The sequence below is a fragment of the Nicotiana sylvestris genome, chromosome 3 (assembly GCF_000393655.2).
Source record: "Nicotiana sylvestris chromosome 3, ASM39365v2, whole genome shotgun sequence".
Lineage (NCBI taxonomy): Eukaryota > Viridiplantae > Streptophyta > Magnoliopsida > Solanales > Solanaceae > Nicotiana > Nicotiana sylvestris.
The window spans coordinates 153,029,313-153,049,911 of record NC_091059.1 but is presented as its reverse complement, the minus strand read 5'-3'; the positions used below and the strand labels follow the sequence as shown (position 1 = coordinate 153,049,911).

The following is a 20,599-nucleotide window of genomic DNA, read 5'->3' as shown; positions in this document are numbered from 1 at the left end:
AGGTTCAAAAGTGGACATATTTCTTTGGATATTCTTTATCCTGTACTTTTTAAGGTTTTTGGGAATATACCTTATAAATAGGAAGAGATAGAGAACAAAATGACATCGGCTCTTTGAACTAGAACACATTGTAAAGGTTGACAGTAGAATATGCGAACAAGTTATCTTATTCATTGATTTATCCTAGCACACCTTGTTCAATCTTTATCCATAAATCTCAAGATTCCATACACATCTAGACTTCTCACTTTTCCACGTCGCTGTCAGAGAAAAATGAACATCCCAATCATATAATAATTGGGTGGTAGATCCTTTCCCATTACATTCCTTGTCGTTATTTACAATTACTACTCATTTATGCTATCATATTTATTGTCAATCATAGCATATTAAATTCGCTATTTAATGCCCTTGAGCTCTACTCGTTATACAAATGCTCTATTTTATTCGGTCTAGAATTTATTAAGTTCAACTAAGATTCGCCCTTTAACTCATCACTAATTGGTTTAGCATTTATTTGCTCAAACAGTAGTAGATATCATCTGTTTAGATATTTTCTTCAATTATATCTTATCTTTAGTTAAGTCTGCATTGATTTAAGAATTTTTTATTTTTTCCGAAACAATTTCCTTCCATGTATTTTAGGTTTATCCAATTTCGTTGTGACACCTACACTAAAAAAAAGTTTTCCGGCGTACGGACCAATTCATTTGACTTAAATGATGTTATATAAAAATGTATCTATTAAGTTTAACATTAATTTATTATAATTATAATTAATCCTAAAATTGGCTGGTAAATTAGAATAAAAAGCAAGTATAGCAAGTTAAATTACGTGTGGGATAAAAACATCATAAACAATGTTATTGTGCTTAAATCCATCCGAATATGTCACCAGACTGCTGTTTCAAAACTTGTAGCTTTTTGTGGAATCAAAACTTGTAGCATGTTTGGCAAAGTTTCAAAAACAGTTTATTTTTAAAAGTATTATTTTAAAATTTGTTTAGCTACCAAAAACACTTTGTTTGATTAATTAATTTTAAAAAGTATTTTTAAGCAGCAATTAGTATTTGATCAATTGTTAGTGCTTTTATAAATGTATTTTTCTTAAAAGTGTTTTCAAAAAAAAATATTTTTGAAAGAAGTGCTTGAAAGTTGAGTTATTCCCACTTAATATATTTTTTTTACTTGTGCATCCATGTACTGCTCAAAAACATTTTTTACCTTCTAAAAGTTTTAATCTAATTTTGTAATCTCAATCTGCCGAAACAATATTATTTTTCTTAAATGTTGTGAAAAGACCAAAAACGTAGACCGAGTTTGGTCAAAAGGTAAAAAGAAAAAGAAAGAAAAAAGTAAAAGGTTCGCATACTCCTATTTTAACTTTTCACTGTCCCTTCAACCTGTTCCTGCTATAGCTCCGACGTCTTCAAGCTTGTGAGTTTTCTTTTTTTCCAGGCGAGGGTTTTAGCATCCACTGAAATTATTGTCAAAACCTCAAAAAATGAGCGACTCAAGAGAAGAATCTCCAGATTGGCTCCGCTCTTTTCAGGTATCTGTGTTTTTTTACCTTGCAATTCATACATTTTTGCTCGATGTGCAGTGCTCTGAATCGATTTTATGCAATGAATCACTGTTTAATTAATGGAACATTCCCTTGTCGTATGACTGAGTTTAAACCTCTTTTGATTGCTAATGTAACGTTGCTATCACTTCGGATTAATGTTCCTGAGTGCTTCTAGGCAGCACCGGATTCAAGTACATAGATGTAGTAAACAATGCATCCATTGTACCTTTGTGTAATAGGTGCTAACTTTAATATATATATATATTTATATAATGAAAAATACTTTCTAAACTAGATATAGAGGTCAAGCTGAAGGAATTAGGTGCAGACTCAGTAGTGATTCGCTCACTATTACTTAATTGCACCCCCTCAGGGGCGGAGCTATGTAGCTCCAAGGGGGTTCAGTCTGCATCGAAAAATTATTATACTGCATAAATAGGGCAAAAATGAGCTTTTCTTTGGGTCATGTATAACTGTTGTGTTTCATTGACATAAGGGAAGATTCTACTGTCCTTATAAATTCGTGGCGCCGCCACTGCATCCGATCCAGCTTCTTTTGGTTGGTGTTAATTCCTGTCCAGGTTGATAATTTAGTGTCATCATTGAAGTATAAGACTGTTATTTTGAAGTTTATTCATTCTCCATGTACGTAAAGCGTTTGCATTGTTTAGTTATTATTTGTTTGCTGTGCTTCCATTTTCCTGGCAATAACCAAGAAATCTACTGTTAAATTCAAGCAGGCACCTGCTCAGATCACCTTATCGTCCGGATCTGAATCTCCCTTAGATAAAAGCCCTCTAAGTGATGACGAGGATAGCATCAATCTTAGTAAACTGTTTCAGAAGGATAAAACATCTCTTTCAGAGGCCAAAAGCAGTCAGGATGGGCAAGAATGTCAACTCAACAAGATGTCTGAAGTAAATTCTCCAATTAAAAATGAAAAAGTAGATCACAAACCTACGAGGAAGAGAAAGAAGGAAAATCAGAGTGAAAAAGAAGGTATGTAGCTAATCCATTATACCAAGTGATCCAACTGCATCAGCTTGAAAGTGCGAATTTAAGATGATAGGACCAGTAAAGATCTTCTCTTTCCCAATGGTACAGGAAAAAGCACGGACAAGGTATTTACAAAGAGAAGAGCGTTGGAGAAGGCTTTTACGGATAAAGTAAGCAGCTTTCTATCAGCTATCTTAATTCTTTAATTTACTGAATTAACATCAGTCTTGGAAGTTTAACTTTTATCATTGACAGAGAATATATGGATAGTGAGTGTAATACTTAATGAATGCTAAAGAAGCCACTATATCGTTCGACTTGTGTGATTCGCATTGATACTATGTGTTTGCTCATATGCAGCTTAAATGAGACCCTTGATCTTTTCTTTTATGTTTATTTATGCCCCTAGCTCTTGCTGGCTTTATACCAATCATACTTTGGAGATGGTGCAGTCAATAATTGCTCCTTTGATAGACATCAATGCATCAGATGCAAGAGAGTAGGGACTTCAACAGCCTGTCAGTCAAATATTTAGTCATTTTCTGGTAAATGAAGAGTAAATGGCTAAACGAGCCTAGATCTATCAGTACTATAGTAGTTTTTTGATAGAGCAATTATTCTCCTAAAATTTTTCTTGCAAGCGTTCACTCTGGAAAATGACAGCAAAGTAGCCTGAAAATGCATATCTAGTTTAGCAACATATATTTCTTGATAGTATTCTCTCCTTATGAAGCAAAATATGTCCACTAGCTAGCAGTTAAGTTTGGGTGGAAATACTGTTCTAAGCTTCAGGAACAGCCTAGGTAGTTCAAACCTCTTAGTATGCTAGAATGATGCAATTGTTAACTAGGCAGATTATAATATTTTGAAATAATTACTCTATCCGGAATTTGTTCTGGACCAATAGCCTGTTTGGCCAAGCTTCTCAAGACAAAAAAAGTGCTTTTTTTCCCAAAAGCACTTTTTTTTCCTAATTTGAGGTGTTTGGCCAAGCTTATTTGGGGAAAAAAAGTGCTTTTGGGAAGAAGCAGAAGCAGTTTCAGAGAAGCAGAAAAAAGTAGCTTCTTTCCAAAAGCAGAAGCAGAAGCAGTTTTGGCTTTTCTTCTTACCTAAAATACCCTTAACAAAATATAGTATATACCAAAATAACCCTTAAACCTAATACTTAGGATATTAATTTATAAATATTTCTTCTTATTTTTAGGAAACTTTCTAATATATAGTGTCTTTAGGGGTGAATGCTTTTATATTTGTTGAAGGAATTTTAATATATTTAACTTATATTAAAAGAATTAAGTACTTTTTAATTTTATTTTCATATTTTACTTAAATAAAATGATTTTTTTTAATTATTGCATGTAATAACAAAATTTTGATATTATTTATTTACTTATAATATTAATTATTAAGTAAATCTATTCATGTCCTTATTCGTAATTTGACACTTAAAAGCACTTTCTAAAAAGCTTGGCCAAACACAAATTATTTCTCAAAAGTGCTTTTCAGACTGATTAGCCAAACACAAACTGATTCTCTCCAAAAGTACTTTTTTCAAAAGCACTTTTTTTAAAAGCACTTTTTTCAAAAGCACTTCTCAAAATAAGCTGATTTCTCCAGCTTGGCCAAACAGGCTATAAATTGTGCAAATTAAAACCTCTTGACATATCTCTCCTATAAAAAAAACTATTATTAAAAAAACCTTTTGACATATCTCTATCCTTTCCCAATGTAATCTTTTGGAGTCACATGAACACTTTTTCTTCTAGGTATCAGTAAAAGGTAGTACGAGTACTTGTTATTATTTTTGGCAATTGCTGCAAGTGGTGATTTGCTTTGGCCATCCTTATGAAAATTATCACAATATGGTATAGGCATCTCTTTTCCACCTTTTGATCAGTTGCCCGAAGTTTAGCGACATTTGGCTTGATCCTCAGTCTTCTCCCCTACATTTTATTGATAACTTTAATGCAAATACTGTTAACGGTAGTGATTTTAATTCTATCTCAAGTATAATTTTGGTTCATGCAGGAACCTAGTCATTCAGTCTTGACGTTGTCATCGGATTCTGAATCTTCTCATGATGGCAGTTCCATAAAAGTGGAGGAAGTCCTTGATAAAGAGTTGCTTATGCACGACGCTAAGCCTATAAAAGAAGAAGAAGAAAATGATGTACCTTCTACATCAAAATCTCCAAAGAAAAAGCTGAAGAAAGAGGATCCGGAAAAGAAGAAAAAACTAGAGAGTCAGCTAAAGGAAGGTAAGCCCGCTGTTTCTGGCTTCTGAACATTCTAACCATATAACTTAGTATATAAGAGATGAATGAATCTCAAAACATTTTGAGCAAGTGTCTGTTTAAGCTTAAATTAGGATTTTCCTCTTTTTATCTTGTAAGAGTTGTTGGTTCTCCTGACATTTTATTTATTTTTCTCTGTAATATGTTGTTTGAAATGGTATAGAGAGGGAAGACATGGATGCTGTGGAGGAAAATATTCCAGAGAAACAAAGTGTACCAAATGTGAGAAACTTTAGTAATCCTTTATGGATCTTTGGTTATGTTGACTGTTCACTCATCCACTTTTATGGTCATTGTGTAGTTGTCATCTTCAAGGCTGCCTTTGGTGCTTCCCGAGAAAGTACAAAGGACAAAGGTAAAGTAAGCAGGGTGTAGTGACCATGTTGGTGTGGAGGTTATCACTATGGTTTGTCTGTTTTTCTCTTTATTCTTTTCCTTTCAGCAAATTTCCTTCTCAAATCTGCTAATAAGTTCAGAGTTTCCTAGTTTCCACCCCCTTTCAGTCTTTTTGTCTTTTGATAACCAAGAAATCCCCGAGTGCGCCCCTGGCGCACTGATCAAAACAATATGGTTCATGGGCCCGCTCCTCTACCCTTCTCCACTTAAAGACAAGGCTTTTGTTTGTGGCAGGGTTCGAAACTGTGACGTGCACTTAACCCGCACATCATGTGCTGCACTTACCACTAGTCAAAACCCTGAGGGCACATCCCCTTTCAGTTTTTCTCCTTAACTGAGAAGTATTTGTCTAAATGTCAGAGGAAGAAGATCCTTATCAAAAAAAAAATGTCAGAGGAAGAAGATATGGTGGCTTATTCCAGTTTGGCATCTAAAAAGTTCACTGTACTAAGTCCAAAACAAAGTCATTTAGGTGACACTAGTTGAATTCTTCCCATTTGCCTAATCTTTTGGTGGGCAAAGTTACTTTATTTGTGTTGGCGTGAGAGATAACAGGTATCCGGTGATTAATGGAGGCGTGCGCGAGCTAGCAACACCATTATCAAGATTAAATAAAAATTTGTGCTTAGGCATTAGCAGGTTGCCACTTCTATGGAATTTTTAACAAGTTGGATGTTGGTACAATTAATGGATTGTTAATATTGTACTTGTTTTTGTTTCTTCTTTCCCCAATCCTCTGTTATTTTCTGTTAATCCTGTGAAGCTTTGCATCACTTTAGACTCCTCTCTTGACATAGGCACTTGTGGAGTGTGAAGGTGATTCCATAGATCTGAGTGGTGATATGGGTGCTGTTGGGAGGATAGTTATTTCAGATGGTCCATCAGGAAAACATGAAATGCTTTTCGATTTGAAAGGTATAAACATGTTTCTGAAACCTTTATTTACGAATTTCTTGCAAGTCCCTTTCGTGTTTAATATGTTTCAGACAATGAACATCATTATTGTTCTAGCATGACACAATTTATTAATTTAATCAATATGCTATCATATTACTTTAGCCCATATGTTTAAGCACATGAAAACAGAACCACATTTTCTGCTTTAGGCTGGGTACTAGCAATTTCCACAAAAGTTTTCTTGTAATCTTATTACTCTGGAAAATTTTGTTCTGAATGCTTCAGTTATTTTATATCTCAGGAACCATTTACAAAACGACAATATTGCCTTCCAGGACGTTTTGTGTGGTATGGCGCTCTTGTCTCTAGCTATTTTCTGCTGTCTTTACCTATCTCTTCCCCCCCCCCCCCCACACACACACACAGTCACTCACAAATGCACCCACCTCCACATATGTATTTCTAATAAAATTGTGCTCTTTTGTAGGTAAGCTTTGGACAGACAGAAGCAAAGGTTTGTTTCTTTGGCTTGTTTACTGATTAATCTGATATTCTATCCATAGCGAAAACAGTGGAGACACGATTATTAACTTTAGATTTGCTATTCTGGCACGGGTTTATGACTCGTCTCTAATTTTACTTTCCATTTTATCAAAGCGTGTCCTAGAATTTTTAGAAATAAGTAAGATTTATGCTTTTAGTTGATGATTATGTGCTCTCTGATCAGGTGGAGGCCATCATGAATGACTTCATACAGCTGAAGCCACAATCAAATGTTTACGAAGCTGAAACCATGGTTGAAGGTCAAGGTTCCATCTGAAATATTTACTTTTATAGAAAGTAGATGTCAAACGTCTTCCTAGTGCTTCACTAGGAATTAAGCCATTTACGATCCAATTTAAATCTATCCTTCTGACTTTGATAGGGACTCTTGATGGTTTCACATTTGATTCGGACGAGGAGGCTGAAAATTTGCGAAGACCAGCTTCCCAAGACCAGAACGAGAATGTTGATCATCAGATCAATGGAAATGTCAAAGCTAAAGCTAAAAAAGCATCGGTATGCTTTGTTCTTTTTGTTTACCACTGAGAGTTGCTTCAATTTCTAGGTCATATATTGAGGTTCAAGCTGTCTCTGCAGGGTACGGAACAAAAGAAGGGCAAGAAGGGAGTGAAGATACCAAATAAAGGTAAAAAGAAACCTCAAGCGCCGAAGAAAAGCAAGAGCAAAAAATAAGATATGATTGTACATATTTCATTCATACTTTATGTAATCTCATTATTTTCTTTTCCTCTTTGTTTCCTTTTTTTCTGTGCTTTGTGCTTTGTCTACACGAATACGAGTCATAAATTTTTAAGAGCTTATGAAAGTAGTCATAGGAAATGAGAATATTGGTACTGACAAGATCGTATTTTTTATTTGCAAGATTTTCACATCGCAGTTGAAAATCCACCATCTCAACCCTAAACATCCACCATATTTCGTTTGGAGGTTCTTTATCTATGAACTTTAATCTTGGATTTTGATTGCTTTTCCTTTGCATTTCTCAGTTGCAGGTGAATTTAGATGTGTGTTGATTCAATTTAACAAAGAACAGCAATTCATCTGATTTTCTACATTTTGTTAGTATGTAATGTGATACTTAAAAAACAAGTAAAGAGAATGTTTAAATACAAGCTACTGCCTATTTTATACAGGTTGCTGTTTGTATGGATTTGCTCTAAGTTTCCTCAGGAATGCCCAACTATTTCTCCAGATATCGTTCCTTAAATGTTCTCTTGTTATGACATACGATGTCCTGATTTGTGCTGTTCCGACTTATGTCTGGAGATATGTGCTGAAAATTAACAGCACAATCAGCATCGGGAATGGAAGGAGAATGTGTGAAGATACTGTCCCTGATAACTTTTCCATTTTGCTCTCTTCAATAGGTGTAGTTGTTTCTCCACCGTTGGGTCTCTTTACCCTGTTCACAATCCAATAGTGGTAGATTAGAGGAAAATGGAAAACATAAGATCTAGTGTATGGATAATGAGATATATTTATACACAATAACATTACCCGTTCATGGGGCAGAAGATGATTGCGTAGTCGTCAGCCTTGCAGGTAAAAGTGCTGGTGCCATCATCATATGCATAGCTATAAGCCCTTGGACAAGCTCTCTTGAAGATGCTGGAATAGAATGATGGCCGACAAGTAGTTGGATTGGCAAACTCTCCGGCACAGCAATACTGATCTAAATCAAAGGCCTCACATGCACTCTTGCATGCTACTACATTTCCTTCTCCTTCTCCATCTCCATCTCCACCCACCACTTGAAGTTCTTTTGGACAACCTGTTAGATTTTTGGAAAGATTTATTAGTTTTATCTGTTAAATGCTTCTAAGTGTATTTGCACCTAAAGGTGTGGTCTAGCAGTCAATGAATTGCCTAAGTCGTGGGGGGCACGGTTTCTTGGTGCCTGTGCTGATGGAAGGTAGCAGATACCCAGTATAATAGTCGAGGTGCGTGCGAGGTGGCCTGAATGTCATTGCTATAAAACAACTACATGGAGAACATACCCATGTTAAGATTGGATACACATCCAGTGACATTGCATTCTCCATCGACTCCCTGTGGGGTTGCAACCATTGGCAGGTTGTAACCATCGACAATACTAACGTCGTAGAAATCTTTAGCCTCTCCCACACCCAGAGTTATCTCGAAGAGAGAAGCAGGTGGTGTGGCACCAAGGCCATCACATTCGAGCTTTCCACCACAATCACCTGTTTGACAAGAGCCAACGCCAGAGGCATCAAAAGTACAGCCAGTTCTTGCCCAAATTCGACCAGACCATCCGGGGACACTTGGGATTCTGACGCTTTGGCCAGCATTCAATTGAAAGCCAGTCGTGGAAAGTTTAGGTGATGAAGAACCAGACAGTGTACCAGGCCATATTGTATAAGGACAAATGTTAGTAATGGTGAAAGTGCTGCCAAAAGAAAGAGAAAAGTACGCGCAGAAAATCAATGAAATTGAAAGCTTTTTCCAGGAAGTTATGGTAAGCATATTATTATGGTCCTTAGTCTATGGTTATGTCCTATCTTTCTGGGATATAGAGGTAGGAGTGGGGGAAATTTAGAATACAAAAATGGAACACCCTATCATATTTGTAGGTGGAAAGGAATTCTACATATTTGATACAAAATCCAAAGTGTTAAAGTTGTTTTGCTTATTCATCAGCTGCAACATCACACCTCTGGATTTAGCATTTCTTTGCGTCTCGGATGGCACCAGTAAGAGGCAATTCCTTTCTTTAGCAACTTCGAGGATGCATGTCTATGAAAACGATATAGAATCATTAAATAAAGAATCGGTTTGCTTAAAAAGGTTAGACCATATGAAAAGGGTATTTAGATTCCCATAAATTAAAAAATATGTATCAAGATAATATAGATAACCAGTCTTCATTACTAAGTGTGAAACAAAGTGTCAAGCTTAAGCTTTACCATAATAGACATTGGAATCGTTGTAGGATCCAATTGTCACTGAGACACTAACATTCCTTTGCAATACTAACCAATGACTTGCACATTTCGGTTGGAAAATATTTGCCTGCTCTCTATCCATGCGTCAAAGCAACAAGTAGTCCTCCTCTATTTATATGAACCTATTTCTTTTTTTTGTCCGTTCCAAAAAGAATGAATTCTTTCTAAATTTGAAAATAATTTAGCTTAAACTTATATTTCTACCCTTAATGAGAAGCTTTTAAAACCACACAAATATTCTGGGTCCCTTTTTGACTTGTTGAAGACCACAAATTTCAAAAAAAATTATTTTTTCTTAAACTTCGTGTCCAGTCAAACAAAGGGCAGGGCAGCCCGATGCACTAAGCTCCCGCTATGCGCGGGGTCCAGGTAAAGGCCGGACCACAAGAGTCTATTGTACGCAGCCTTACCCGGCATTTCTGCAAGAGGTTGTTTTCAGTCAAATAAGTTCACATAAATTGAAACGGAGCGAGAATATGATATGACGCGTGTCATTTGCACAAAAATTATCATTTAAGCATGATGAACTAATATACATTTTTACATAAGATATTCTTTTAATTATATTACATATTTTTATACTTAGACATACATAAGATCTTTATATGACCAACAACAATAACAATAAACCCAGTGTAATCCTATAAGTAGGATCTGAGGAGGGTAATGTATACACAAACCTTATCCCTATCTTGTAAAGATAAAAATATTGTTTCTGATAGACCCTTGGCACAAGAAAAGATCTGTATATAATCATTCTATTCTATTCAGATTGTAATACATTATTTTGTATCATTCCCGTGTTTGTTATGTAATCATAGTAAATTGACATGATATGGGTTGAATCTGGATAAATTCTGACGTTCATTTAATTATTTTTCTTGGTGAACGGTTGGCTCCCTTTTATTCATTAAACATAATGAATTTGCGACGAAGCAACAACATGTCATTGGTTAGGTTGTGCAGGAACGACTTCTTTCCTTGGTCTTTTTACTTTTGAATTAAATGGAAATGGGCTCTCTTCTTGTTGCCACTGTAAGTGGATGTCGGCAGATCGTACCAACTCAACCAACTCCAATAGCCAATTTAAAATGGAGGTAGTTTTGTACTGGCAGCAAAGTCAATTTCATGAGCTATTCAACGATTTTATACACTGTATTAACCATAAATAAAAACAAAAATAACATACAGCAAAAATTACTGAAAGAGTAGCACACCTCTCTTGGAGAGAGTAGTTTACTGTGGTCTTTGGTGGCTCTGACAAACGGGAACAAATGATCAAGACCAGCAAACTTAACAAACATCTTTTCCTGCTTAACCTTGTCAATCAATCGAAGAAAAAGTTGCCAAAACAATTAATATGAGGGACATACCTAGCAATTATAATTGATGAACTCCATTATTCTTCCTTCAAGTATTTTGTCTCCATCACTATGAAAAGCCAGCAAATACTACAGTAGTCAGATTAGAACCAAAAAATGGAAGAATAACCCAAGGAGCAATGTACATAAACATGAGAACAGCCTCAGATTACCAGCCAATCAGATGAAACTAGCCGATATTGACAAAGAAGCATTTTTTTATAAGTAATGAGAAATGTTTTATAAATGGTAAACTCGCACTCCACCAGTGCTATATAGGAAATTACAGAGACTGCAAACACCCTGTCGGATCTCAATCATTGAATCTGCATCATGTACAATGCTGAGTTCGCACCAAAAAGCTAACAAAGAAATGCATCTAAGGAGAAATGCATCATTCCGTTGTTTCTTTCAATCCATACACTACATCAGATTGTGGTGAGGCATGCCTCCTTAGCCACTGACCAAGTGGAACAGGACGCTCTCAAGGGAGCTTTGTTGCAATAGATCTCCATAGACATACACAATTGACGAAGATGTATTCCCCGAGTGATCAATGTCAGATTCAAATGTTGATCGTTCTCCAAGAGGACATTTCAGTGGAAATCATCTTTGACTCGTATGATGACTCCTAAAATTCACCACAGCCGATCGCACAGACATTGCTTGAAACGAAATTGCGCTAAGCTACAGCTAGAGACCTGACTTTTTCTGGTCACTGTCATTCACCTTGCCTTCCTGAAAAGTAGCAAGAATGCAGCATATAAGCAAATACTGCACTGATTGGAAGTGCCAATTTAGAATTCAAAGCACAAAGAAATGGGGAACATACAGCAAGTGTAGCCTTTCTGAATTACATGAAAACGATATCGGCAGCAAGGCACAAATGACAGTTATTATCAGAAGGCAGAAAGTTAATTATTAGTGGATCAATGCCTGACACCTCTGACTTCAAGCACTTTCAACCAAACAGGATCTTTCTTTCGCAATAACAGAGGAGCAAATTGAACAGCAGGCTAGTCATTTTATTGTGGTTAGCAGACACCCCTTGATTTGGCTGCTAAAGATTCTTCTTCAGGTAACACTATCAGAAAAAGCAGATGCAGATAGGCAGAAGTAAACACCAGACTTCTGACTCCAAGCCATTTCAACCAAATAGGACCTTGCTTTAACAATATCAGACATGATATTACTGACAATGCTACAGCAGGATAGAGTTATGCTTTAACGTGGTTAGCAAAAACCAACTGATTTTGTTAGATCCACATCCTACCCATGTTCAAGAGTTCAAGGTTCGTAACTGGTTCTAGTTGTTCAGACTTCAGACCTCGTGGAAGAGCACAGATCTGCTGAATAAGGAAAGAACAAACTCAGTAAGAAACTCATGATTCTGCTAATGAATTCAGACAAATAATAAATCCTCAATATAACAAGCTATATCTCAACTCACAGTAAATGCTTGAGTTCCTGCAAAAGTAAAACCATTTTTAGGATGCCATGTATGAACAAATTTTAAAAGTGAACTAAGACGAGACTAATGCAACAGGTATGAAAGAAAATAGAGCTCTCCTCCAGAACCTGCCAAACAAGTAGGAAGTTAAAGCTATAAAAGTAGGTGAGCTTTAATGAGCTCACTGAAAAGAGTTCTTCATCTGATGGGGCAAGTTCCTGTAGGAAAGCAAACAGTACTATATGTTCCTGTAGGAAAGCAAACAAAGTACTATACATCCACTGAATGGATTCCAATAAACCTCCCAAAGTTAATCACGGTAATTAGTAGGTGACTAAAGAAGTCCAGCAAGCCAATATAGGCATTTGACAACCCAAAAAAGGATAATTGCCACTACTTAAAGTGATTACACAGTAAAACCATATATAGTTAAGGTTATACAAATAGCTGCACTGCATATAGTTAAAGCCTCATGTGGCATCAACTTGAGCGCACATCAACGTTTGTAGACATAATATTGTTACTCCTAAATAGTTACCATAAAGCTACAGTCCATGGGATTGTCCAATATAAGTACCTCCTACAAATGGCAAGACAACCAGGTCTTCCATGTAAATTATGAAATTATTCTTATTCCTGTCCCAAAAGACAGGAAATTTTAAAACAGACGAAAGGAAGGAAATTTATTATATCTAGCTCATGTCCATTCCATCTCCAACTTGACTGCAAATGGGACTGACAGCAGTGAAAGATCTCTCAAATGGTGATGGATGGAAATGTGCATCCCTTCTGCGCTTAAAGGCGCAGCTATCAGAAGGGGAACTTTCCGCATCAAACTTCCTCCGTACACCTTTCACAGCCTGCACTTCAGCTGATGTTAAAGGGAAAATCTGCTTGCTAACTCTGCAAAGAGAGTTATGATTATCATACAGTATTCGCTGGTTACAGTTTTTGTCACAAATGTGTGTCATCCCAGTTAGACGGCAGCGGTACATGTTCCCACAAACATGTTCATTTGCACATTTCCAATCGCATTTGTGAACAGGGTTTGGGCCATCTTGGCCAAGAATAGTTGACAGATATATAACATTTGTAGGCACTGCTACCATAGATTTTCCAAGTACCTCCATTGTTCAGATGATCAGCAAACTTTGAGTTTGAGAAGATATGCACACCCCAATTGCCTTGCCCTGATGCTCTGTAGACCCAACAAGTACGAGATCCGTCAAGATTGATGGGACGATTATGGAATAAAATGATTTCAAAGGACTAAAACCATCTTAAATCTTTTCCTATTGAAAATCATCTCTAAGCAGACCTCAATTTAGAAAGGAAATAAAAAAAAGCTTAGCATAAAATACTTGATCAATTGGCAGTTGCACCCAAAGGTGTGGGGAGAAGAATCTTGAGGTCTCAAGTTCAAAACCCAATGGAGAGAAGGAAACAATGGGTGATTTATTCTCATCTGCCTAAGTATTGGTGGGCTGAGTTTGGGAGGAAGCAGTCAACCGATAGAATAGTTGATCGGCGCAAACTGGCCCGAGCACTACTATCATAAAGAAAATAAAAAAATGGAGGTTCGAGAGGTGCTTCCCCCCACCCCACCCACCCCACCCCACCCCCACCCAAACTCAACAAATGGAGTCGTCCACCAGATGGGTGTTACAACTTCATAGGGAAAAGGAAAGATATGTGCTAAGCAGTAATAATTAAAAAAAAAAGAAGACATGTGCTAAGATATGTGCCAAGCAGTGCTGCAGCAAAAACAACTTAAGTGGAACAAAACCAGGGAACTGACTATTAACTGGCCACGATAAAGGTTTTTGATTCAAAAGATATCATATTAACCCTCTCCATTTACACATCTAGAGTAAATCTGTGGTGTTCTATTAGCACTAAGTGCAAAAGTTCTTCCTTACATGTAATTTCATAAATTATCTGGTTAGGTGTGTATTGCAAAAGTAAAATTTTCACCTCCAAATTACACCTAAAATAAAGCTCCATTACAAAATTGACAAAATAGGGCGTATAGGAACAGTAAAATATTCCCAAATTTAGCCATAGCGTACAGATATTTATCTCCCACAAACATTTAGCAGAGAATAAACCAAATCTAACGAGGAATATCTCAAGATCTAGGACATAATTATAAATAAATTTTAAAAAAACAGGTAGGTATTGCAGCTACCTAATTCTGAGCTACTTCTACAAGAAAATATTTTTTTAAAAGAGAGGCAAAATCATGAAATTAAAGAGACTCGAGAAAGAACTTACGCAGTAACGGAAATGAAGACCACCTCCCGGAGCTATTCCTCCTACCTACGCGCTCTCTCTCTCTCTCTCTCACAAAACACAGTTTCTCTCTCTGGGACTTTTTCAGAGTGAAGCAAGGGAATGGGGAGAAGTAGGAGGAGTATTTATAGAGTGTGGCGACACGGATAAGATGCTGTGATCCGATTCTCATGTGTACCGTTGGACGTAAATGTAAATCTACATGAAATTTCTGCGAAATGAAAATTTTATTTTGTCCTTTTCGACTTTGTTCCTGTTATTACGACGCCGTTTTAGTTTTCCATGGGTTTAGGCTAAATGCCGGAGGGTGCATTTTCCATTCACGTGCCCCACTCCTTTGGACTCTTCTATAACCTTTATTTTTCTTTTTCTTTTTCCTTTTATCGTGGGGAGCTTTTGGTCAAGGTCGTCGTTTTGTAACGTTAAAGTAGAGAAGGAGAAAATAAATAAATAAATAAAAGACTTGATAGGCCTATCAGGAGTTGGCACGTGTCGGTTGCAGCACTGTGTTTGGGAAACGTGGCTTTCGTCTTTGTTAGAGCCATTTACTTCTTCACCAACACCCGTTTTTGTCGTGCTTATTGGTTTGGTGGATCCGATAAATTTGGGCTTCTATTCCACCAATTTATGGGCCAAAATTCTAATGGCCTTTAGGTGGATTCCAGTATTGGGCTTCTATTCCACCAATTATGAGCCAAAATTCTAAGAAGGAATTTTTATATTCCTATACACTATTTCAATCTTTATTACCATCACTATTCATGTTTTAAAATAATTACATATTATATACTCAATTACCAATTATGTACATTTTAGGCATTTAATGATAATAATTAGTGTCCTAAAATCACTCTAACGTATCTTTCGCTCCCTCACGTTTCTCTCTCCACAACCCCCCCCCCACACAAATATCTTGCACTCACCCACGTTTGTCTATCTACAAACTTCAGTATCCCTCCATTAACGCCTACTTTCACTCTTCTTCAAAAATCAGTCTACATTTTTTCACTCTTCTTCAAAAATCCCTCTCCATTTTTATAGATTCAAGCTCTAAATACTCTACCACACACCTCCATTAACACATGTTGCTTGCTTGACTTTAAATGAAGGAGAAAACACTTTCGAAGATCAACCCTAATTCCAGTAAGAGAGCAGCAATTCCACTATTGACAGCCATTAAAAAGCTTTGAAGCTTTGAATTCGAATTTGGATTTTTAAAAACCATTATTTGTTTGGATTGGGTGTTGTTCCAATTATATTGCTACAAATAATTGGAAATATTGTTTGGAGTTTATATCTCAATTTTGAGGGTGTTTTGGTGAAGATTAGACTTGATTTTGGCTGAATTTTATATTGAAAGAAGAAGAAGACGACGACATGACATACATTACGCTCGAAATTGTAGTAAGGTTGTAGTAAAATTATAAAAAAATTATATTATTTGTTTATATATATATATATATATATTTAAATATTGTATGAAAGTTTAACAATATTTGTGATGATCCAAAAGGTCATCTCGTGTTTTAAAACCCAATCCGGGGTTTCGAGGCCTTCAAAACCTCATTTTCTTTCTCCTCGATTTGTGTGCGTAGTCTGGGCGTATATTCGAAAAACCCTTATGTGAATTTTTTTAAGAAATAATGAATTTTGGCTTAAAAGATGATTTTTGTTGACGTCGGTCAACGTTTTGGGTAAACGGACCCGTATTCCGACGGTCTCGGAGAGTTCGTAGTAAAATATGGGATTTGGAAATATTCCCGGAATCAAATTCCGAGGTCCCTAACCCGAGAAATGAATTTTTGAAGAAAAGTTTTTAACTGAAAATATAATGGTTTTTAGAAATTTAACAATGCTTGATTTTGATGATATCGGGCCCGTATTTTGGTTCCGGAGCCCGATACATGTTTAATATGGTATTTAAGTTATGTTTGTGAAATTTGGTAAGAAATGAAGTTTATATGACGTGATTCGGACCCTCGGTTGTAAAAATATGAACTTTAAGTGTTCTTGAGAATTTCATTGATTTTGATGCTAAATTCGTAGTTTTAGGTTTTATTTTAGCAATTTGATCGCATGATCAAGTCCATATGATGCCTTTAGACTTATGTGCATGTTTGGTTTGGGGCCCCGATGTCAGACTTTCTTCTATACGAACGCGAGCATGGTCTCGCGAACGCAAAGGCCGGGGGGCAAAGCTTTTGCGAACGCGACGGGGGTTTCGCGATCGCGTAAGCCTAGCAAGGCAACTCTTTGCAAACGCGACAGTATCCTCACAGATGCGATGAACACTATCGCCCAGTTCATAAATAGTCCCAAATCGGGACTTAGGTTATTGTTTCAAATTTTCAAAAGCTAAACGGCCTAGGGTCAATTTTCAAAAGACAATTTCTTCTCCAAAGTGTTGGTAAGTGATTTTAAATCATTTTATATCAATTACCCATTGTATTTCATCAACTTTCAACCAAAAATCTTGTTATTTAAGGGTAGAAATTAGGGATTTTGGGGGAATTGGGAATTTAGACCACGATTTGGGGTCGGATTCTGAAACTAATTACATATCCGCGCTCGGAGGTGAATGGGTAATCGGATTTTGGTCCGAACTTCGAGTTTTGACTAAGCGGGTCCGAGGTCGATTTTTGACTTTTGGGGAAGAATGTTGGGAATCTATAATTTTCCATTTGAATTGGTTTCTTTGGCTTCAATTGATGTTAATAAGTTAATTATGAATAGATTCTGGCGGATTGGAAGTGAGAATTAAGGGAAAAGCGGTATTTGAGGCTTGAGTTGGCCATGGAATCGAGGTAAGTGTTCGGTCTAACTTTAGCTTGAGGGAATATGTGTTGTTGTCTTACTTGTTACATGTTTAATTGTTGAGTACGATGTATAGGTGGAGTGACGAGTATCTATACGTTGTTGTTATTGGGTCATAACATACAAATGAGCCTTACACTTGTAACCATTGTGTCCCTTATCACGTATTTTTCATGCTTAAGCAGGTTACTCTTCATGTTGAACAAGTTTGGTTATATTTTCTTGTTATTGGGTAATTATTGAGTGTTGACTCAAGTTGAGACTTATATTTTGAATTTAACTGTTGAAACGAGATTGGTTATAGCCGATTCCCTTGCCAGGATGTTATTATTTCTATTATTTGGGTGAGGAAAGAGTGATAAAGCACGAAGGGTGATGCCGTGCACATTCATATTTATGCATATGGCGAGGAAGAGCGATAAAACACAAAGGGTGATGCCGTGCACATTTACATTTATATTGATGGATATGGTGAGGAAGAGAGATAAAGCACGAATGGTGATGTCGTGCACATATCCATTATTCATATGGCGAAGAAGAGTGATAAAGCACGAAAGGTGATGTCGTGCACATTTTTATTATTGATTGCATAGTGAGGATTGAGAGTAAAAGTACGAAGGGTGACGCCGTGCATTTTCTGTTTGTTGTGATTATTTGTTGTTATCGATTCAAGTGCATTAATTGTTTCATTTCCGATATTTCTGTGATTCCTTATTCTGGTACCCCCATAGCATGTTGCACTTTCCCGTTAATTTCTGTTTAGCTTCTATTATTGTTATTATGTTAGTATGTTGTTTAACTGTACATGTTTATGTTGGTTGTCGTATCCTAACCTCGTCACTACTTCGCTGAGGTTAGGCTCGACACTTACCAGTACATGGGGTTGGTTGTACTGATACTGCACTCTGAACTTTCTGTGCAGATCTCGATGTCGGACCTTGTGAGTAGAGTTTGGGTGGCTGCCTTCAGTCCATTGGAGACTCAAGTAGTCCTGCAGGCGTCCGCAGGCCCTAGCGTCCCCTTCTATCCTATTTCTTTTATATTTTATCTACTTTCGAGACAGATGTATATTTCTTTGTTCAAACTATTGTTTGTAGTATTCGCAGACAGTCCGTGAGTTGTGACACCAGTTTTGGGTGGAGTTTTATTACAGTTTCATTATTTGTATTAAGATAATCTGTTAAATTCTGTTCTTCCGCATTATTCTGCTGATTTACTTTTGTTAACATGTAAATTGTTAAAAGATAAAGGAAAAAGGTAAAATATTCTATAACGTTGGCTTTCCTAGCGAGTACAATGTTAGGCACCATCACGGTCCCGATGGTAGGAAAATTCGGGTCGTGACAAGTTGGTATCAGAGCTCTAGATTGCTTAGGTCTCACAATTCACGGACAAGCTTAGTAGAGTTTGAGGGATCGGTACGGAGACGTCTGTGCTTATCCCCCAAGAGCTATAAAGTTAGGAACAGTTTCACTTCTATTCATCTCTGTCGTACGGTTTGATATCTCAATGCTAATTGAACTTATACTCTGTTCTTTCGTAGATGACGAACACGTACTGCTTCATCTGCTGATCAGCAGTCCGAGCCCCCAACGTCAGCTCCTACGAGGGGTAAAGGGCGAGGCTGAGGCCGAGGCCGTGCTAAAGGCTGAGGTAGGGGAAAGGCTCATCCTAGAGCAACAATACCAACGGCAGAGCCTCAGGTAGAGTTTGATGATGAGGTTCCGGCCTAGATAGTTCCAGCGGGCCCAGCTCAGGTTCAGAGGGGTTCATCGCTATCCCGGTACTCCAGGATGCTCTGGTTCGTCTAGTGGGCCTTATGGAGAGTGTCACTCAGGCGGGCATACTTCCTGTAGCACCAGCCATTTCTCAGGCTGAGGGAGGAGCACAGACTCCTGCTACTCGCACTCTAGAGCAGATGGCTCCCCAGTTTCAGACTCTAGTAGTTTAGCCAGTTGGGGTAGTTCCACCGGGTGTTGTAGCTCAGGCCAGTGATGGATCAGATATGTCTTCTGATGCTTTGTGGAGATTGGACAGGTTCACCAAGTTTTTTACTACTACCTATGGCAGTACATCTTCAGAGGATCCCCAGGACTATTTGGACAGTTGTCATGAGGTTCTACGGAACATGGGGATAGTAGAGACCAATGGGGTCGACTTTGCTGCTTTCCATCTGTCAGATTCTGCCAAGAAATGGTGGAGAGATTATTGTTTGACCAGACAAGGTGGGTCACCCTCACTTGGGACCAGTTCTCGCAGCTATTCCTCGAGAAGTTCCGTCCGTTACTCATAGAGAGGAGTACCGTAGGTGATTCGAGCGTCTTTAGTAGGGTTCTATGACTGTCACCCAGTACGAGACGAGGTTTATTGATTTGGCCCATCATACTCTTCTTATACTCCCCACCAAGAGAGAGAGAAAGAGGGTGATGAGGTTTATTGAGGGACTTGCTCAGCCTATTAGATTGCAGATGGCTAAGGAGACGGGGAGCAAGATTTCTTTTCAGGATGCGACCAATGTCGCCAGGCGGGTTGAGATGGTTCTAGCTCAGGGGAGCGGTCAGGGGTCTGACAAGAGGCCTTGTCATTCTGGCAGATTCAATGGTGCCTCGTTTGGAGGCAGGGATTCTTTTGGTAGGGGCCATCCTCCCAGACCATTTCATTCAGCACTTCAGGCTTTTCACGGTGCTCTAGGTGGTCATGGTTCTCATATGCAGTATTCAGATCAGCTACCCTGCAGTGCACCACCAGCTCCTATTAGTGCACCTCTGCTCTAGAGTTTTTAGGGTGGTTACTCAGGCCGTCAAGGTTAGTTTCAGGGTCAGCAGTCTCAGCAGCCGAAGTCTTGTTATACTTGTGGCGATACGAGGCACATTGCTAGGTTTTGCCCTCGAGCAGTGCTCAGCATCAGGGTTCTCGTGCCATGGTTCCGGCACCGGGTGTTCCACGCTCGCTCAGCCAGCTAGAGGTAGGGGTCAAGCAGTTAGAGGTGGAGGTCGAGGTGGAAGT

The 20,599-nt window shown here is 37.8% G+C and overlaps 3 protein-coding genes across 12 annotated transcripts; 1 reads left to right on the top strand and 2 right to left on the bottom strand.

The window, feature by feature from the left end:
• The first annotated feature begins 1,363 nt into the window (after window positions 1–1,363).
• Window positions 1,364–7,843, top strand: LOC104224868 (DNA-binding protein BIN4). Of its 4 annotated transcripts, none has more exons than XM_070171085.1 (13): window positions 1,364–1,552; window positions 2,308–2,566; window positions 2,672–2,733; window positions 4,592–4,820; window positions 5,020–5,078; window positions 5,158–5,211; window positions 6,050–6,167; window positions 6,451–6,497; window positions 6,637–6,663; window positions 6,877–6,958; window positions 7,075–7,208; window positions 7,290–7,338; window positions 7,700–7,843. In XM_070171085.1, the coding sequence occupies exons 1-13, from the start codon at window positions 1,505–1,507 to the stop codon at window positions 7,756–7,758; spliced, it is 1,227 nt and encodes a 408-aa protein (XP_070027186.1). In that variant the 5' UTR covers window positions 1,364–1,504; the 3' UTR covers window positions 7,759–7,843. The 4 variants fall into 4 exon arrangements, with proteins under 4 accessions (XP_070027186.1, XP_070027188.1, XP_070027187.1 ...); XM_070171087.1 differs by lacking the exon at window positions 7,700–7,843 and adding an exon at window positions 7,576–7,675 and having other exon boundaries at window positions 1,365–1,552; XM_070171086.1 differs by having other exon boundaries at window positions 1,367–1,552; window positions 6,877–6,952.
• Window positions 7,754–14,824, bottom strand: LOC104224866 (pathogenesis-related thaumatin-like protein 3.5). Of its 7 annotated transcripts, XM_070171091.1 has the most exons (9): window positions 14,762–14,824; window positions 13,612–13,685; window positions 11,870–12,386; window positions 11,050–11,775; window positions 10,894–10,933; window positions 9,638–10,784; window positions 8,711–9,467; window positions 8,211–8,484; window positions 7,754–8,115 (listed from the first exon to the last, which is right to left on the bottom strand). In XM_070171091.1, the coding sequence occupies exons 7-9, from the start codon at window positions 9,195–9,197 to the stop codon at window positions 7,968–7,970; spliced, it is 909 nt and encodes a 302-aa protein (XP_070027192.1). In that variant the 5' UTR covers window positions 9,198–9,467; window positions 9,638–10,784; window positions 10,894–10,933; window positions 11,050–11,775; window positions 11,870–12,386; window positions 13,612–13,685; window positions 14,762–14,824; the 3' UTR covers window positions 7,754–7,967. The 7 variants fall into 7 exon arrangements, with proteins under 7 accessions (XP_070027192.1, XP_070027189.1, XP_070027191.1 ...); XM_070171088.1 differs by having other exon boundaries at window positions 10,894–11,775; XM_070171090.1 differs by having other exon boundaries at window positions 9,638–10,933.
• Window positions 12,852–13,618, bottom strand: LOC104224865 (uncharacterized). The gene has a single exon (XM_070171093.1). The coding sequence runs from the start codon at window positions 13,615–13,617 to the stop codon at window positions 13,180–13,182; it is 438 nt and encodes a 145-aa protein (XP_070027194.1). The 5' UTR covers window position 13,618; the 3' UTR covers window positions 12,852–13,179.
• Window positions 14,825–20,599: the final 5,775 nt, after the last annotated feature.

Bases quoted from the DNA above. Each gene is read 5' to 3' on its own strand.
- LOC104224868 (XM_070171085.1), top strand. From the start codon at position 1,505: ATGAGCGACTCAAGAGAAGAATCTCCAGATTGGCTCCGCTCTTTTCAG. The intron at 6,664-6,876 runs GTTTGTTTCTTT...CTCTCTGATCAG, and splicing joins TTGGACAGACAGAAGCAAAG to GTGGAGGCCATCATGAATGA. The intron at 6,959-7,074 runs GTTCCATCTGAA...TGACTTTGATAG, and splicing joins AACCATGGTTGAAGGTCAAG to GGACTCTTGATGGTTTCACA.
- LOC104224866 (XM_070171088.1), bottom strand. From the start codon at position 9,197: ATGCTTACCATAACTTCCTGGAAAAAGCTTTCAATTTCATTGATTTTC. The intron at 8,485-8,710 runs GTATGTTCTCCA...AAAATCTAACAG, and splicing joins TGTATCCAATCTTAACATGG to GTTGTCCAAAAGAACTTCAA. The intron at 8,116-8,210 runs GTAATGTTATTG...GATTGTGAACAG, and splicing joins ATCTTCTGCCCCATGAACGG to GGTAAAGAGACCCAACGGTG.
- LOC104224865 (XM_070171093.1), bottom strand. From the start codon at position 13,617: ATGGAGGTACTTGGAAAATCTATGGTAGCAGTGCCTACAAATGTTATA.